Consider the following 17,472-nt stretch of genomic DNA (forward strand, 5'->3'; position numbering starts at 1 on the left):
AAACTTCATTACGGCCTTGTTTTCTGGAAGGTGGTGATGGCTGTAATCGACGCTTAAAGTAGGGTTAGGGTATGTGTTCCCGTTTCTTAGAGTGCATTTTCATAGAAAATTGTCCCTTTCAATATAAGCACTTTATATCTTTTTCGGTGAGAACAAGAGGTATATGTTGCCTTTGGCTGGCAGCCTTCAATTTTGTTCTTGCCCTGCGGGATCTTCATAGATGTAACTTTGTAAACTTCTTGTAAGCACTTTAAGCATATTGTAAATTTCATCCATGGCAGCACGCTGACCCTGAAAGAAGGACATGCAACAGTAGGGGTCTCACCACTACTGTAAATAAAAGAGAGCTGAAAGAGATGATCGGGAAAGTAGGCCAAATAAGCTCCTTAACCTATAGATGATAAGGGCGTTTTATATATCGTACATTTCGGATTGCAGGCCCCACGGGCCCGTGCTCAGTTCGCGCTCAGTGACAGTACGACTTGCAACTCAAAGCACTGGCGTATACGACCTACGGAAAATCCCTGATATCTTCGCTCAGACACTCAGCACAACCTGCACCATGCTCTGTGTCAACTTTTGTTACATTTTCTTTTTAAGAGAGGAAGACAGGGTGTAAGTGGCACGACAGAACCCTTGTTTCGTTCTCCCGGTTGTACATGGAGATAAAAAATCGACCCAAAAACCATATTTTTAGTTTTAAGCGCTTTTTTTTTACTGCTTTGACTTGACACGACGGTCGGAGGGTGATGCCTGCAGAGTTTCACTCGCCCCTCTTTGTTAGCAAGCTACAATGTCATCATTAATATGAATGCGTCCGAAGGCTCAGGGACGTCTGGATTGTGTACGTATTGTCTAAGCGGGAAAAACATACGCGCGTTTCTTTCAGAAAACGAAAGATGCGTGGTACCTGCAGTTGTTCTTGCCGATATGGCAGTTTCTGGCACCGACCTTAGTGGAAATCTCAAAGGTTCCTGACTAGAATCATCATGCCCGTGCTTTGGTTATGAAAAACCCGCGAGGTCACGAGCTTGCAGGAAGTGGTAAACTTTTTTCCAACTGTAAGCGGCTTGCAAATTATAGTCAGGAGAATGTTGGGCTTCAAAAGTGGCCGAATAGCCGGCATTTAACTTTGAATGTGGGAGTGTAATCATGTCAGTCGTTGAGCACAACGACCTGGAAAAAGTGTTTCATTTTATGTCGCTCATGCACAACAGCCTTGAGAACTAACTTAAGGACAGAACACTTTTAGTTGTTTCACACACGCAATCTAAGCAGACGAAACATCACACGAGCAACAATTTTTTTGGCAAAGCCTCCAAAACCTGAGGTGCTGGAGCCATTCTTTTTGTTTTAATGCTTTCTTTAAAACACCTTTTTTTTTTCAAACGTGATACAGAGTCTCTGACCCTTGTATGGAAATAATTTAAACAGAATTCAGACAACAGAAAATGCGCTCTTTGATACTGCTGCTTCTCGCAACCCCAACCCACCCAAAAAAAAGAAGCGCCTTCCTTCGCATTTGTTTGACGATTGTCCTTCAAAAACGTGGTTTCCTTTTTTTTTTCTACACACAGGTTGGTTTTTTGTGCATATCTATACAGATATATTTATATCTATATACGGTATTGCAAAGGAAGTCGCTATTAACCGTACAGGAAGCACGTGTCGCGCGATATCTTTTTCCGTTCGCGCGCTTCGGTAAACGAGAAAAAATGAACACGAGATGTCTTGGGGGCGGAGAATGAAAATGCAGAATACTGTCTTCCCAGAGTCTGTGTTGTCGTTTGTACAAAGGGAGCACACGGGACACCGGGGGAGGGGCGAGGGGCAAGCAGTCCTTCCTGGCTCGAGTCCGCGTCCCGCTACTCTCGGAGGGAAGTACATGAGCTCGAGGAGATAGGGAGGAGAGCGTACGAAAACAAAACAACAGCACGGGAGAACGTCACAAATCACAGCTGCCTCAGTCTGTTGGCACAACGGGGAAGAGTCGGAGAGAGAGACGCTGCTGGGGAAATGCACGGCCGTCCCGCCGGCGCGCCTCTGCTGTCCGTTTGTACGTGGGAACGCGCGAAGGAGCTAGGGCTACGTGGCGGCCACGGCGACGGGCACGTCTTCGACGGGCGACGTCCTGGCAGTCTTGGGAGGTGAGGACCGGTCGTCCTTCTCGCGGGAGTCGTCTTCGACGTCTTCGTCGTGCCGCAAGTCCTGGGGACTGCGGGGCCCCGGAGAGCTGGACGTGGCGCTGGCGGGCGAGCCGCCGCGGCTGCCATCGGACGGCCTGGAGTCCGCGGCCGAGCCGTGCTGTCCCAGGAGGCCCGGGTGGTGGTGGTGGTGGAAGGGGCCGACCGCGAAGGCGGGGGGCAGAACGAATCCCTCCGGTGCGGGCAGCCTGTGGTACACGTCGGCCAGGTTGAGAGGTAAGCCCTGCGGGTCGTAGAGCCTGGTGAAGAAGTCCGACGGCGGGTACGGGAAGAGCGCCTTGTCGAGGAACGGCGCGCCTCCTTTGTCCGAGGAGGTGGTCGAGAGAAGCTTGCGGTGAAGGTTAAGGTTGGCCGAGTGGCGGTCCCTGCTCCGCTTCGACGGGAAGGCGGCGTTGCATCCTTCCACTGTGCACTTATGCATCAGTTTGAGGTGCACGTTCTGGTAGTGCGTCTTCACGCCGAAATGGTTCTGGAACACCTTACCGCAGGCCGTACACCGCCGCGGATTTTCCTTGTCCACCGGGATCTCGAGCCCGGGACCAACGAGTGCAGCGTCGCGGTAGACAGGGAGCAGCGAGGACATGTGCTGCTCGGAGGAGGGCGGGGAGTCGCGACCGAGGAGGCCCGCATCTTGGAGGCCGCTGTTTGCCAGGACCTCTCGAGGGACATCGGCGAGGCCCAGCCCCGGTGCGTGGAACGAGACACCGCCGCCGGCGAGGCTGCGGGGTGCCGTGGGCACCAGGCCCGCGAAGGCCCCCAGAGAGAGCGACTCCAGGTGCCGGAGCGGGTTTTCGGTCACGTCCTCGGTCTTGATACGTGTGGGCGGCGTGCCCTCCTCCCGCTTGGTGGACAGGTCCTCGACAGAATCCTTCTTGGGTGTCGGCGAGGTTCGCGATTTGCTGCTGCTCTGCAGGTCGGGCTTCTGGTCTTCCTCTTCGACGGCGCCGATCTTGTTCTGTTCCACTTCGAAGCTCCATTTGGGAGCTTCGCGCTCGGACTTGAACTTGATCAGCGGCGGAGACGGCGTGTTACGGCCATCCGTGTCCTTGTCGTCGAGGTCATCGTCAACGTCGAAATCTTTAGAGTCATCTTCGTGTCCGTCAGTGGTGATATCGTCGACGTCATCATCATCGTCCGACTTAGACTCTTCCAGGAGCCCGTTTTGGTCGATGTAAGTGTTGCTAGAAGATTCATCCGACGTCGCGTATTGAAGGTCGTCGTCACTCGTGATGGTCGCGAGCTTGGTTGGATTGAGCGCTTTCCTCTTCCGGACGCCCTTCGTGTCGTTCGGTCCTGGCATACCCGTTCTGTTCTCGAGGTTCTTGTTCTCCTTCTCGACGGAGAGGTTCACTCCAGCGTCCCTCTTCTCGGGCGATTCTTTGGCGTCACTGGCGACTCTCTCGTCAAACTTGAGCTTCTTTGTGAGCGGAAGGGCGCCGTCCCCCGGCATTAGGACGTTTGAGCCCGGCATGGGAGGCGTCGGACACAGCGAAGCCAGCCTTTCCTGCACGGAGCCCATCTTCTCGTGCAGCGAGGAAGCCAGCGAAGCCGGCGACACGAGCCCACTAGCGTTGGCGTTGTTAAAGTTGAGCAGCGTCGACGGCGGGAGCAGCGGGAATGGGTTGGCCGTTCTCCCGTCGTGGGGGCTGATCTTGCGCCTCAGATTCGGCGTGTGCAACTTGGGATTTGGGTTGGCGCTGTGCCGGTTGCGGCTACGGCGCGAGCTGAACATCATATTGCAACCGTCCACCGTGCACTTGTGCATCTCCCGCAGGTGCACCGCGCTGAAGTGGATCTTGAGGGCTCCCTTGTCGCAGAAGGTCTTGAGGCAGACGTGGCACTGGACCCGACGCTTTCCCGTTGCCGGGTTCGTGGTGAGCGTACTCAGCACCATGGGGTTCCAGCGCCGCTTCATCGGGTTGGCTGACTTGCGGAGGTGCTTCACCTTTCGCGCCGCAAAAACCGAATCCATCGATCCCGGTCCTCCTCCCAGCGTCAGGTTGATGGCTCCGCCATCAACAGTGTCCTCGTCGTCGGAGACACCGTCTGTCAGGCTCAGATCCGAGCTGTGGTTGAGGAAGGAGGAGCCCAAGTTGTTGTTGTTGTTGTGCGTGGGGGAAGACAGTGGAGTCGAGTTGTGGTTGTGGTGCTGGTTGTGTAGAAGCAGCATGTCGGCCGTCCTCAGGCCGTCTGCGACGGACCTGGCGATCTCGGGGCTGGATCCCTTGCGCTCCGCTTGCCGGAAGTCGTAGGGCTGCATGTTCTGCAGCTTGTTGAGCGGTGACGAGGACAGTGCGGCCAGGGGACTGGCCGCCGGCGAGCAGCCGGCGGCCGGTGGCGACGCGGACTGGCCCGAGCTCACGCTCGAGGGGGGGTGCGGCTGGTGCCTCAGCGACGGGGGCCTGGTGAGCACCAGGCCGCCACTGCCGCTACGGCTGCCCACGACAGTTTCGGCGGCGTTGGCGAACTTGCTGGCGAACAGCGCCGACGAAGCCGTGATGGCGGCGCTGCTGCGGCTCGTCCTCTCCAGGAACTTCTTGATGTCAGAGTCAGAGTGGAGTAGACCGTGACCATCGGTCACGGCCCGGTCGGAGCCCCCCAGGAGGCCGTCGCTCGTGAGGAAGTGGTGCGCGAGGGCGCGGGTTTCGCCGAAGCGCAGGAACTGCTGGATGACCAAAGGCTCTTCTTCGCGGCTGGCCAGGCTCCATCGCTCGAGCACCGTGCCGTGCGAATCCTGCGAAAGGCAACGGAAAAGATGCTTTGAGAAACCCGCTCGCGGCACATGTGTTGCTCGCAAGATTGTTCGCGAATCTGTTTTCGCTTCCTTATTGAAGCTTTGTCGCTGCCACGATTGCGCAAGCATTTCGCAACGCATTAGCGCGAAGGACACAGATGAAGCGAAAGAATAGTGTATTTATCTGAGGCGTTTGACAACCGATGTTTCCAAAGCTCTTGCTACGCCCAAGAGCAATATCACATTGTATCGAGCATACTGCGCGCCACCAAACGATCGAGCACCCAGTGGTATGTCCTGTTAAAGCTGCAGTACAAATAAGGCGGGAATGCCGTGTTCAATTTCAACCGCGCAGATATAATATGCACTCTTCAGGTGTTGCCTATAAGGACATCACGGCAACTTTCGCAGTGTAAAAACAGTTTTCTTTATATAGCAGCAAAGAAATTCGACAAGTCAAAGTCCAATTTGCACGCCCTTCTACTTATGACACGGTCGCATGCAGTGAATGCCTTTTTCGATTATTCGTTCAATTCTTTTGTCCTGTTAGATAAGTAAGCCGTAGCGCAGAGGAGGCCAAACTGCGGCTCGGGAACCGCAGTGTGGTCACCCCTTACCAGGGACACCCTGGTATGGTGTTCGTGGTAAACGTAACCCCCCTTTCCCCGCGATATCACAAGGAAAGCAATGGGGAATTAAAATACTGCTTGAGTTTTGGCAGCCTTGTGGCAGCATTGCTTGCTAGCTAGAAATTTCTGGCGACATCCGGAACAACGTATACTGCGGGGAGGCACTCACCTCAACAATGTGGGTGGTAAGATCAAACTAGCGTGCAACCCTGACGGACAAACACCTAACCAAGCTGCTCACGACTACTCCGACGCCATTCGAGACGAACTTCAAGATGGCTGTCTCACGAATGGGGAGGCGCAATGAAGAGACATAATGAGCAATATTTTTATGGGTGGAATTTGCTGTGTTCAGCAAATGAGATTAATTAAGTAATAAATAAAACTGCCACGCCCCCTTTTTATTACAGCTCTTCAGTTAAAATTGTTCTTATTTATGGCTATTTGCAGACGTCCGTCTGGCTACCCCTGCCTGTTAGCGTAATCACCGGGGCGCGGTAACATTGGGAAGGTAATTTGTTTTGTTTGTTTTACGTGTTTTTATTTATTTTTATTTGTTACCTTTACTACACGCCACCCGTAAGACAAAATAGAATACGGTGGTAGTGTAAATTGTTAGAAAGCAAGGAAAAGAATAAAAAGTGCGTTAAAGGATTTAGGGACAGCCGACGTTCCTCTAAAACGCTTCGACTTCTTCAGGGCGCTAAGCCTTTTGGTGCTCTGAACGTCTAAGTCATCTAGTCAAGTCTCTTAGCAAAACGTCAGCCTTTCATCTCGTCATCCCCTTCCTCAAGTCAGAGCAGTTGACCGAAGCAGGCCGCCTTGGTTAACCCAAATGTTTAACCGCTCTTTTTTTTTTCCTCCTGCCCTTATCTTCTTATTCTTCAGCCGTCGATCTGAGGCCTCAAGGAGACTTCTTCACCACCCATAGGACAAGCAAACAGACAACCAAACACATTTAATAAAAGAACCTTACAGTGCACACACATTAGCACCTTCACCGGAAATAATAAAAAAGAAACACCAAATTTTAATAAAACGCTGAAGGAGAAACACCGAGAAGAGAGTGTCCCAGCGATAAATTTGAAGCTCTTAAGCCTCACAGGTCGTAAATTTACCAAAGAATTATTTATGCACACCCCAGTCGAGAAGTCGCGTTCGGCACACGCTCTCGGGAGCATCTCAACACTGAAATCGGCAAGATCTCATCGCGGATTTTGAGCCCACCACTCCTCCGGCTTGTTGTTGCAGGCGGCCCGCCTCCGCGGGTGTGCCCTCATTAATAACGGCTCGGCGTTTACGCGGTCCGTATCCCCAGAACCTCGAAAGGGTGCGAACGTCAACGAGGCTTCTGCAAGAGATCGGCCGGACGTCTCCGTGTGTACACAGCACGCCCGGGGCAGGCACTCGCTGCAGAAACCAGGCACGCGGGCCAAACTTCGCCCCGAAATTAGTTTACGGGCGTCGAAGGACGACAGCTTCGAGCGCGAATGGTCGGGCGGACAAGCGCGGGCAGTGTGCGGGCATGGTGCCCTCGGGTCGCGCATTCTTGACGTTGCACATGCCGCGAAGACGCACTGTTTAGACCGCCGGGATCACGGGAAAGGCTATAAAAAGGGGAAGGCTCGAGCTAGCTCACTCCGCTCGGTTTATGGGATCTGAGCGACACTGGAGAAAACAGCCCACGGCGGAGGGATACAAAAAATATAATGCGACGTCGTCGAGGGAGGGCTTGATAAGGGACCTGCTTTGTCGGTCGGAGTCGAGTCGAGGAGCTCAACTCGTGGGGGCGAATTTAGTGCCGTGTTTGGGTGTTCGCGTTCGCGCGCGCGCGTGTATGGTGCGGCTTGCGGCTGCAGTTAGCGCCGTCGGCGCCAGATGTCGCTGGCTGGCCTGCGCGGAGGTCGCTCGGTAGGAACTCTTGGGTCCGGACACCCACGCGTTGGATGTTATGAGTGCAAGCATCGGGGGAGTGTCGGGTTTCATGCCGCCACGTGGAAGAGCGGTAGGAACAGGGTGGTACGTTGCAGACAGGCTATTTTGAGACTCGTTTTTCTTTCGATGAGATATGTCGCACCGCCCGAGCAGCTCACGAAGATTGCCGGGGGTTGTAGAACGCTAGGCGGAAAGCAATACGTCGTGGCGCAAGTGAATGATAACAACGAAGCGGTTAGCTGCCTGCACGCTGGTACGACTGCGTTAGACTGTCTCCTTTACGATGCCCTGCGACATATCGCCTGCTCCCAAACTACGTGTAAAGAACTTTACTTTCGCGGGCTCAATATTTCGCAAATTAGGCAAAGTGTGGGTTTGGAAAACATCTGACGGTCAAAAAAATTTGCAATTTAGAGTGATAGTTAGATATTTTGGAATGATAATATTGCTAGAAAAAAAAAATGTCCGAGATACTTTTCCGGATGCGGAATTCACGAAAATGAGGTCCTCGCAAAAAATTGAAAAGAAAGAGAAAAGCTAACACGATAATAATAAAAAAAAAAGTTCACGTCATGATTATGTTTGACTTTTGATGCGGGCTATGCTAGTATTCTATTTAATTAATGCTGGGAAAGTCATAAAGAAGAGTTAAATTACACCGAGCCAGAATTTCCGTAGCATAAACGACCAGGTTTGTGGGAGGAGAAGAAAGAGGGAGGGGGGGGGGGGGGGGGTTGCCACTAGCTTTTTTTAAATACCCCTGTCTAGGACTAGTATTGTCAAATATGTAAGAACATATATAAAAGATAAACAAAGAAAGATGGCTGCCCCCAAAAGATTATTTTTGCTATCATCCGCACCGTTTTCCTGTCCTCTTTGCCATTACAAAAAAAGAAGAAAAAAAAAACGGTTTCTCGAAGCGCAGGACAATGTCTCGATGTATGCCGCACAGCATTCCCGGCAGCAAAGGAGCGCGCAAGAGCAGCGCTCGCGCAACGAACGAATGCGACTCGTTTCACAAGATGTCGTTTGCACGCTCGACGCGATGCATGAAAACACGACTCGGCTCGTCAAAGCGCACGGTCCATTTACCGCGCGTCGCATTCTTGGCGGCCTCTTAAGGAGCGCGACACGCTCGCCGCATTAGCTTTGTCCCGCAAATGGACAGCGGTGGCGGCCGCGCGGAATCTCGACGGCGAATCGTCGTCGCCGCCGCCCGTTCTTTGAACGAGACCGGACGCTCGTGCTGGCGCGCCGGCGTCGGCGGGTGCACGCTCGTCCACTTCCCGTTGTCGTGGTCGTCGGCTGCTCGGCCGCGAAAGGCGAGAAATCCGAGCTCTCACGCGCGCCTTCCTGCCGTCCTTCGCCGACGAAAATCGCGCAATAACAAAAATAGATCGTCCGTTGTGCACAGGGACACGAGAGGCCCTTTCATGGCTGTGGACTGCTCTCTAAACTGTCGTTATCCTGATGCACTATTTTCCCTTTTATCTTTTTGTGGGCTCGGTATGCGCACTTTTTTCGACTTTTTCGTGCGATGATGCCCGAGAAAGGCGAACCTGTCGTGTTTGACGCGGTGTGTATGCGTGTGTCGACAAAAAAGGACAACGGTCGGTTAGAACTCATACATATATATGCTTTTCTTCCTTGAGACTTTTCTTTTTCAGTTTTTTTTTTTTGAGACGGTTGTGTCCACTAGAGATTAAAAGAGAAAAAAAAAAACAAGACGGCTCCTTTTTTTTTTTTTGCGCGAGCATTTGTATTTCTTTTCCTCCGTTTATGATTCCATGTGCCTCCCTATTTTTTACTGCGTCACTTTCCTAGGCCGCGATAGATACTTCTGAAGACAAACAAGAAACGCTTAGCAGAAAGCGTGGGAACAAACACAGGTCCTTCACTGCAAGAAAGTACGCAGAATACAAGTGACATACGTCGTCTGTCGAACAACGCAGCTGTAGCGTTAAATATTCAAAAATAAAATAAATCTACGTACATCTAAATGCAGGTGACTGTACGTCTTGCGACTGTAAACAGGCGATAGTCGTTTCTATCGTGGACCAGCGGAGAACCGACCCCCGATCAAATCGTCTACTGCTGAGCATGAACCATATTTAATACCTGGCAGCGTAAAGGGACACTGACAGGGTATTATATGCTCGCCGAGGGTTTTATTTGAACATTAACTATAATGGCTCGACGTCCCAGGGCACAATTTGTGGCTCGAAATTCGTTCTGTTTTCCTTCCGAGACAACCAGTCGAAAATCGGCCGATTTCACTCGCGCTCACTTTCTGTTCCATGGTCACGTGGCGTTCAAACTATGTGTACCAAGTATAATCGAAGTCGTGGTCAACTAAGGCACGCATTCACTATTAAAAATGAACAAAAGAATATGAACCCTATTCTTGTGGCCTCCAAAAAACTGCAAATACATTGATCGAAAAAAGAAATGTTGCGCAGATCACAGGAAGTACATGTACACGTCATTCTCAATATCGCGACGTACAGCGGGCTGGGCGGCGCGATGGCGGCGCACGAAGGACCAACGTTGCGACGGACGTGCGGCCGCGCTACTTCGGAGCTGTCATTCGTGGTACCGGCCAATCGACCTTCAAGCACAGAAAACACCGAGAGGAAGGGATATAAGTACGAAACAATCGCGCGACAAAGGGTTCACGCAAATTCGTCGTCACCGTCGTCTGCTTCACAAGCCCGAAAAGATGAGAAAAGAAAAATAACGCGGTCCGGTGTAGCCCCGTGACTTCCGGCCATGAGCGTCCGTGCTCGTGTTTCGGTTTCGAGCAGTTGGGTGTTTTGGCTTTATTAAAAATATACGCGATTCTGCAGCAAAAATATTTATTGGGTAGTCTCCCGACACCATATTGTATCGCCTGGCAAAAATAAATAAATAAATAAAAGTTTGCAGGGTGTCAGTATCCCTTTAAAAAAGGGAGGGCGTGGTTTTTTTGTTTTTTTTTTTCTATCAGGTTTCTTGCCTCGCGATTCGTTCCGCGGCGTTCTTATCGGGCAATCCTGCAATCTCATTGGGCGCGAAGCGATAAGAAAACGCTCAGAACTCGGCATGCTCTGCGTTTCTTGATCTGTCAGTTAGCGAGTCTCAGGAGAGAGTCCTGCGGTAGCAGTTCGCGAACAGCCACACAGATGCAGCGCTCGCTATTCCAAGCGAATGCAGTCGAATCGACGTCATGCAAATTTCAATTCGGAATGGCATACCCGTTCAGACCTTCAATACTAATCGCAAACTATTCCGAAGAAGGAGCTGTGGACATTCCCGCGGTAATACGTTCACGACCCTCAATAAGAAAAAAAGAAAAAAAAACGCATACCCGTTACGCATTCATCATTTCCCGGGCCCTCGACTCAAACCAGATTGGAAAGGGTTGAACCACCCCTCTGTAATGTGGCGCACATCCCTCAGTCCGTCGTGCCGTACACAGTCCGCCGCTCGGCAACCGATCCCCAAAAAGGACGAAGCTCAAGGAAAAGCGGCGGGGTGCAGCGCGTATTTGGGCTACATGCGCGCCCGACACGGACCGTGTATTTGGAGAAGGGAAGAAGCCTCCTTTCATCAACAACGTCGAGCCACGCGCCGCACCAGCTCGGCCGCGCCGATCCGCACGCGCTAGCCCCGTGCACGAGCGGCGCGCGGTCGGCGACGAGCGAGCAGCCCGGAGCCTCCCCCACCCTCATCTCGGCCGGCCGAAGAAGCGGCTGGCCGGCCGCGCTCTCGCGAGCTCGCGGTTATTTCGAGACGGACCGAGCAGGATTTACGAGAGGGCCCCCTAGAGAAAGTCTGCGCTGTGTCTCGCCGGCCACGTCGTCACGCCAGCGCAAATAAACAGAGTCGTCTGGTGTGTCGTCCACGGGGGCCTGCAGCGTATAAACTCTTTGCCCCGCTGGCTAAACAAAGCCTTTGTCACCGAGCCCACGCGGCCGGCCCACGAGGAGCAGCCTCGCTTCTCCGACGACGACGACCAAACACTGCGGGCTTCCGGGGAAAAGAAACATGAAAACAGTTTCTGTTCTTTTTCTTTTCCTTTTCTTTCCCCCTCGCGTTGTGTGTTTGCTTTGGAAGGGCGCACGCCGAGCGTTGAGACTCTGCGGTTCGTAACCGCCGTCCCGCGCTGTCGCTTCGGGGGCTCGCCAGCGTAACCCTCGTTTGGACGTCACGCGTGCCGGTCTCGGGAACGAGTTGGAACTCTCCGGTTTTGGGATCAATCGGATGTAGAGTCCTCTCTTTTTTGCCCAGAGCAGCGGCAGTCGACGCTATACGATTCGATCTAGACAAACAAGCAGCGCACGGCGGCGTTCGTCGTCTTTGGGGGAGTTTGCTATGGCCGACCAATCACGCATAGAAAACAGCGCGTGATCGCGGCGTATTTATCAAGCGTGACGATGCAATGTCGGCGCTGCTCGTTTGGTTCCGTAGATTAGTAGCGTCGACTGCCGTTGTATCCCTACGTGCGACGCAGTATAGCTGTGTGACGGCCACGCGGGGTGAAGGTTTTCACTAATTAGAGCTGCGATAGGCTGAATACAGTTTGACCGCTGGACTGCTTTGCAAACTTTAAAAGCGTTTTTCTTCCCCCCTCCACTTTTTTTTTTTTGTTATTTAGTTTTAAAAGTTAACGATTAAGGACCTCCGGGAAAGCGAAAGATCTAGCAGTGTCGCGACACGTGCGTTGTGCTATCATTACGAAACTCGTATAGAATTGTCGGGATACTATGCTACGAAAGCTTACGAATGTGTCGAAAAATGTTTGGCTAAATAACAAATACATTTTGTCGAATGATTTTGACGGACCTCCATCTTTTCCCGGTCTGGTAACTGCAGTAAATACCGAGCTAATATATGCGGTAACAAGATTAAAAATAATAAAAAAAATCCCTAAAAGAACAATGGCCAAAAACCTATTCGCTGCCGATTCGGACATAGTCTGTAGGCAGAAGAGGTTGCAGCGCGCTTATATTGTCGACGGCGCGTAAAATGCGTCGGTGTACGTTTTTTAACTCGTGGTCGCACTGCTCCGACTTCATACAAAGGACGCGGTGTTAGCTGGAGACATAATGACATCATTATCCGCGAGCACGTTTCAAGCATGGTCGAAGCACGTCTTTTCCATAAATATGTGTGATTCGAACATGTCTGCAGGTAGTTGTTGTATAACCAATGCGACAGGATCGCCATACCAGAGAAAAAGATACGTCTCACACAGTGACAGTGCACCGTGTTTTCCGTGGCGTATTAGCATGAAATGTAACCGTGGCTTTGGGAAATATACGAATCAACGCTCACACGCGCATACATCTCAGATGTATCGACGCTGCAGCTAACGTGAACGTGCGACGAAACGATGGTCGTCTATTTAACATAGCTACTTTTCCGTCCGCGATTTAAAGCACTTACACCTCGCAGTTGCCTACAAATCGTTGTTCGGTTTGTAGGCAACTGCGAGTTCGCCGTTGCCGAGTTCTCGGTCACTTATAAACTGAATTATTGGCTGCGGAGTTAGCGAATAAAACTCAAGTAGTATAAGATAAAAAAAATATAACGATAAAAAGATGGCGATTGAGTTGAGAGAATGCAACCGAAGCGAGAATTGGGGATACGGAAGAACCTTTCAAACATCTCGTGCGAGAAATCTCGCAACTATAATTATAGAAGATACGGTGACGTAGGAAAACAAACAAGATAAGGACACCCCGAAAACAATCTGTCAAGCACTCTAAACGTAAATCACGCTTTGGAGTTCAAAAATCCTCTGATTGTAAGCATGTTGGTTTTTCTCCTTTAGTCTTAGGAGACCAGTGTTAATGCTAAATGTGCGAGCAAAACGAGTCGAGAAATAATATGACTTCAAAGTGTATAGGTACGAATTGTGAGCTGCTCGTTTATTCCTATCGTCCCGAACAGATCGGTCATGCCGCTGTTTATCAGCTCCCTCAGTCCGACCGATCCCTGACTCGAGAGGAAGTCTCAGCCTGGCGTCATGATACAGGAGGGCACATGCACACACTTTTACCCGGACAGATACCCGGATAGGTGCCCACACTGAGGCAGAGTTTCCGTCGCTCTTCCAAGTTGCGTGGGCCTGTCAACTCAACCCCTCCCTCCCCTCCCCCTTCACCGACAATTCGCACGAGACCTGGGAAGCTGCGCTGCTCGTCTCGTCGGCTCAAGATCAGCGACAGTTGGTGGAGCGGGCAAGGCTTGTGGCAATAAGGCCCACCTATAAAATAAGTATCTTTTTGACAATAAAGTTTATCCTCCTTCTCCTCCTCCTCCTCTTCCAGATTTCACTTAGGTCAAAGTTAAATTAGCTGCGTGCTTGTCCATACAGCGAGAGGCCAGTCTGCGTGCGTTAGCGTAGCAGTGAAAACGCAAGTCTCGGCAGTTTTGATGGAGATGAAACGAAGCATACTGAAACATTCCTGTCTTAAGTTTTAAAGAAGCTTGGAGTCTCGTCCTCCAAACCTATGAACCCTTCAAGTACACCACTTTTGCGGCCCCCTGGCAACGTTGCGGCCCCACGATCTTGATAGCTGCTGCCGCCGTTGATGAAGGCGGTTAGAGCGACGGCGATGTCGGCTAGGGAATTTACGACATGTTAACAACATCATCTGAGACATCACGGATGATCACCTGTCTCCAATTAACGTTCAAGATGTTTTCCTCGCGATTCAGTTACTGGTCGATGTCGTACATGCGATAAAACCGCAGGCGGCACGCACGCGCAGCAACTGGATACGTAGCGCATCAGGGTCGATTTCCTGCTTTTTATGCACGATTTATGCAACACTCGTTCCTATAAACTACTACATAAAGACAGTGTTTATTTTAAAGCTGATACTGCATGATGTGATCAGTATGTTGCATTGCTGAGTAACTTGCTCCATCCTGCATCATGGGAAATTATTACGGGCCCTTCCTGAGGCCAGTTCAGATGCAACGATAATCGCCTATAACGATTGAACTTTTGGGTTTTCTCATTACCGTTCTAAGTGGATAGCAGGTATAGTGTATCCAGCCCACCCTTGTGTAACGAAAAAAATTGGTGTGTTTCTTCGTTGATGGCGATTCTGTTATTACCAAACAACTTTTTCTTTAATGAACATAGAGACATTACCCCTTTACACTACTTTGCACAATATATATGTTGAGATTAAACTATTGGGGGCACTACTCCTAACCTTTGGCGACTTTCCCTGCCGTCCTCCTCGACCACACCTCCAGCGGGGGCCCCGACCACAGCCAAACTTGACAAACAAAGATCTACACAAAGGCGGGCGAGCCGAGCTCCTCGACAGCCGTAAGGGGTCCCAAGTTTGAGGAGTTAGCGGGCGGAAGACTCCACAGCCGAAGGGAATCGGACGTGCAGGTTGGCCTACAGAGCCAGGGGGGTGTTCAAGGCTTGGTATCCAGGAGCCAAGCCCTCTGCAGGATGTATGGATAATACGTTTTTTTTTTTTTTTTGATATCTCTTTTGGCGGCTGCTTATATTGAGTGTAGCAGCATTCTGAAGCCACTTTGGCAACCAATCGCAGAAGGTGTTCTTAGAGCCAATCAAAAGGCTCGGAGCCCAAAGCAATAATGAACATTCCATAAACAACCGCATACACGACACATTCCGAACGACGCTCACACGAGTAGTCACAAACAATACCAAGCACATGCGTAGACACAGAAGTTATACATGGAGAAACCACCTCCGAAGTGGAGATCCCAAAAGAAGACATGCACAAAACAAAACATTTCCGACGCGGAGATGAACTGAGTGTACCGTTACAGCGTTCACGTTCGCCCCCATTTAGGGCCTCCCGACTCCGGCAGGAATCATGAGCCGTGCCGTGGAGACGAGGGAACCCTCAGAGAAGGCAAAAATATAAAGTAAAGCTAGACTAAACACTCGCGCGAGCACAATTTTGCGACACTTGATTATGTCCTTCTTCTGTTTTTCTTTTTTACTCAGTTTTCCCACGTGAGCGGGAAAGGCACATAAAATTGTTTATGTTCAGTTTTCGTGACAACTTTTCACCCGTAGATCCGCTACCAGTAAAATACTAATGAAAACAAAAATATATAAAAAAAATTCGAGGAAATTTTGATTTCCGGAAAAGCGTTGCCAGTATGCGCTTATCCTCGAAACCTTTCTCTATTGTACGTCTCGATACACCCTGAAAGCGTTCTTTTAATAACAGCTTCGCAATGGAAGATCGAAGTGCGACGAAGACGTCTGACAGAAGAAAGACGGTCCTCGGTCGGATCGAGTCGCACAATGGGCTACACGCATCGAAAGAAAGGCTTCCGGAAAGATCGTCGAATCTGCTCCTGCCGGTACACAACGCAACAGAGCGATCGCCGAGTTAGATACATACCGCGACATGTAATCCGATACAATGGTAATAACGGAGGGGGAAAAAAAGAAATACCCTCGAAGTGCGCAGATTCGGCGGGAAGAAATCGGCGGCAATAACATGAACGCGCGATGTCTCGACCGACACACTGTTTATAAACAAGATCGCAGTGGCGTGACATCCGAGACTCGAGTTGGTCTATACACTAGACAATCCGAGGGGAGCCAATCGAGGAGAGCCAACAGGGCATCGCTATCGCCGATTAAACCAATCGCCACAAATGCCCCCCCCCCCCCCTCCCCCCCGATCCTGCACTTTTTTTTTTTTTTTGCGTGATTGGTTAGCCGGTATTTACAAACCCACAAAAACAACGAGCATCGTGACTATATAGGCGGTTTTTGGCGATGCTTGATTTCAGGGGCTTAGCTGGCCGCACCCCCTATAAGGCAAAGCAAGGCAAGGCAAAATAGTAAAAAAAAAAAAACCCTTGCGCCAGCTTCTTTTTTTTTTTGTGTGTGTGTGTGATGCAATGCCTAGTTTTTTGCGAAATAGCAAATGTCAATAAAATAGATCTGAACAACTGTTCGCCCGTAACGTCAGATCTCTCTGCAGACCGCCCCAAGCCTGACCAATAAATCCGCAACGCACTTTCAGTGAAGCGAGCGGTTGATGAACTAGGCGCTGAGATATGCCATCCTAAAAGCAATCTAAAGGACGCCTGGAAGTCTACTTTTCCGCAAAGCATTCGGGAGATCCAATCGACTCGAGTCTATAAGGAGGGTACCTCGGCAAAATATTACGAGGCTGAAGATATGTATAGACCACAAAAATATTACGCTCTGTGCTGTGGTACTCGAGTAACACGTTTCACCATGCTCGGTGTCGCTGCGCAGGATGTTTTTTTGTTTTTTTTCTCTTTTAGGTTTAAACTTTTTTTAGCTATCGTCGTTCGCCGAGATCACATCATACAGACTGTCCCCGAAGACAAATTTACATATTTTTTGTTTCCTTTTTTCACCGCAAAAACGAATTGCGCATCGCCGAACGCCGACGGAGCTCTCGAATACATGGAGATTTAGTAAGATTCGTCGACGGAAACGAGGCTTTTTTTCTCAAGGAAATCGCAACGAATGTCTCGATAGCGTAGGTATTTTCATTTCATTTAAGAATATACGAAACGAAGGTTGCAGACATGTATACCTCATGCAGTGCCCTCGCCGGCGCTCCTGTTCCCACTGTAGTCCCCTTAAACGGATACTACAACAAAATTTAGCTGCTTATTTCATGGTCTATATGTGTTCAAAGGAGCATTATCACATCGAACACACCAATATCTTGTTAAAAAAGTCACGAAAAGGAATTTTAAAACGAATTAAACGATTAGCAAAGAGCACCTGGTGGATGTCGCTAACGCCCCGTTTGTAATGCCCGTCTAGGAACCTTGCCAGCTAGTGACGGTGAGTGTCTCGCCTCCGGCCACGACGAGAGAAGAGGGGAAGGAGGAACTCCCGTCTTCCCGAGAATCCCTTTTGTGTGTTCCAGAAGTAGCTATTGTCCCCCTACAAGATTATAAAAAATTAACCCGTCACTCAAAA

General features: G+C 50.5%; 1 protein-coding gene across 1 annotated transcript in view; it reads right to left on the reverse strand.

Moving 5' to 3' along the window:
• Positions 1-691: 691 nt before the first annotated feature.
• LOC8030142 (zinc finger protein basonuclin-2) overlaps positions 692-17,472 on the reverse strand; it is a 266,974-nt gene continuing 250,193 nt past the window's right edge. Inside the window, exon 4 of the mRNA XM_042291008.1 lies at positions 692-4,938. Within this exon, the coding sequence (XP_042146942.1) occupies positions 2,086-4,938 (2,853 nt within the window). The 3' untranslated portion in view covers positions 692-2,085. The remainder of the gene's footprint in view (positions 4,939-17,472) is intronic.

Source organism: Ixodes scapularis, unplaced genomic scaffold (assembly GCF_016920785.2).
Source record: "Ixodes scapularis isolate PalLabHiFi unplaced genomic scaffold, ASM1692078v2 PGA_scaffold1__304_contigs__length_218370807, whole genome shotgun sequence".
NCBI lineage: Eukaryota > Metazoa > Arthropoda > Arachnida > Ixodida > Ixodidae > Ixodes > Ixodes scapularis.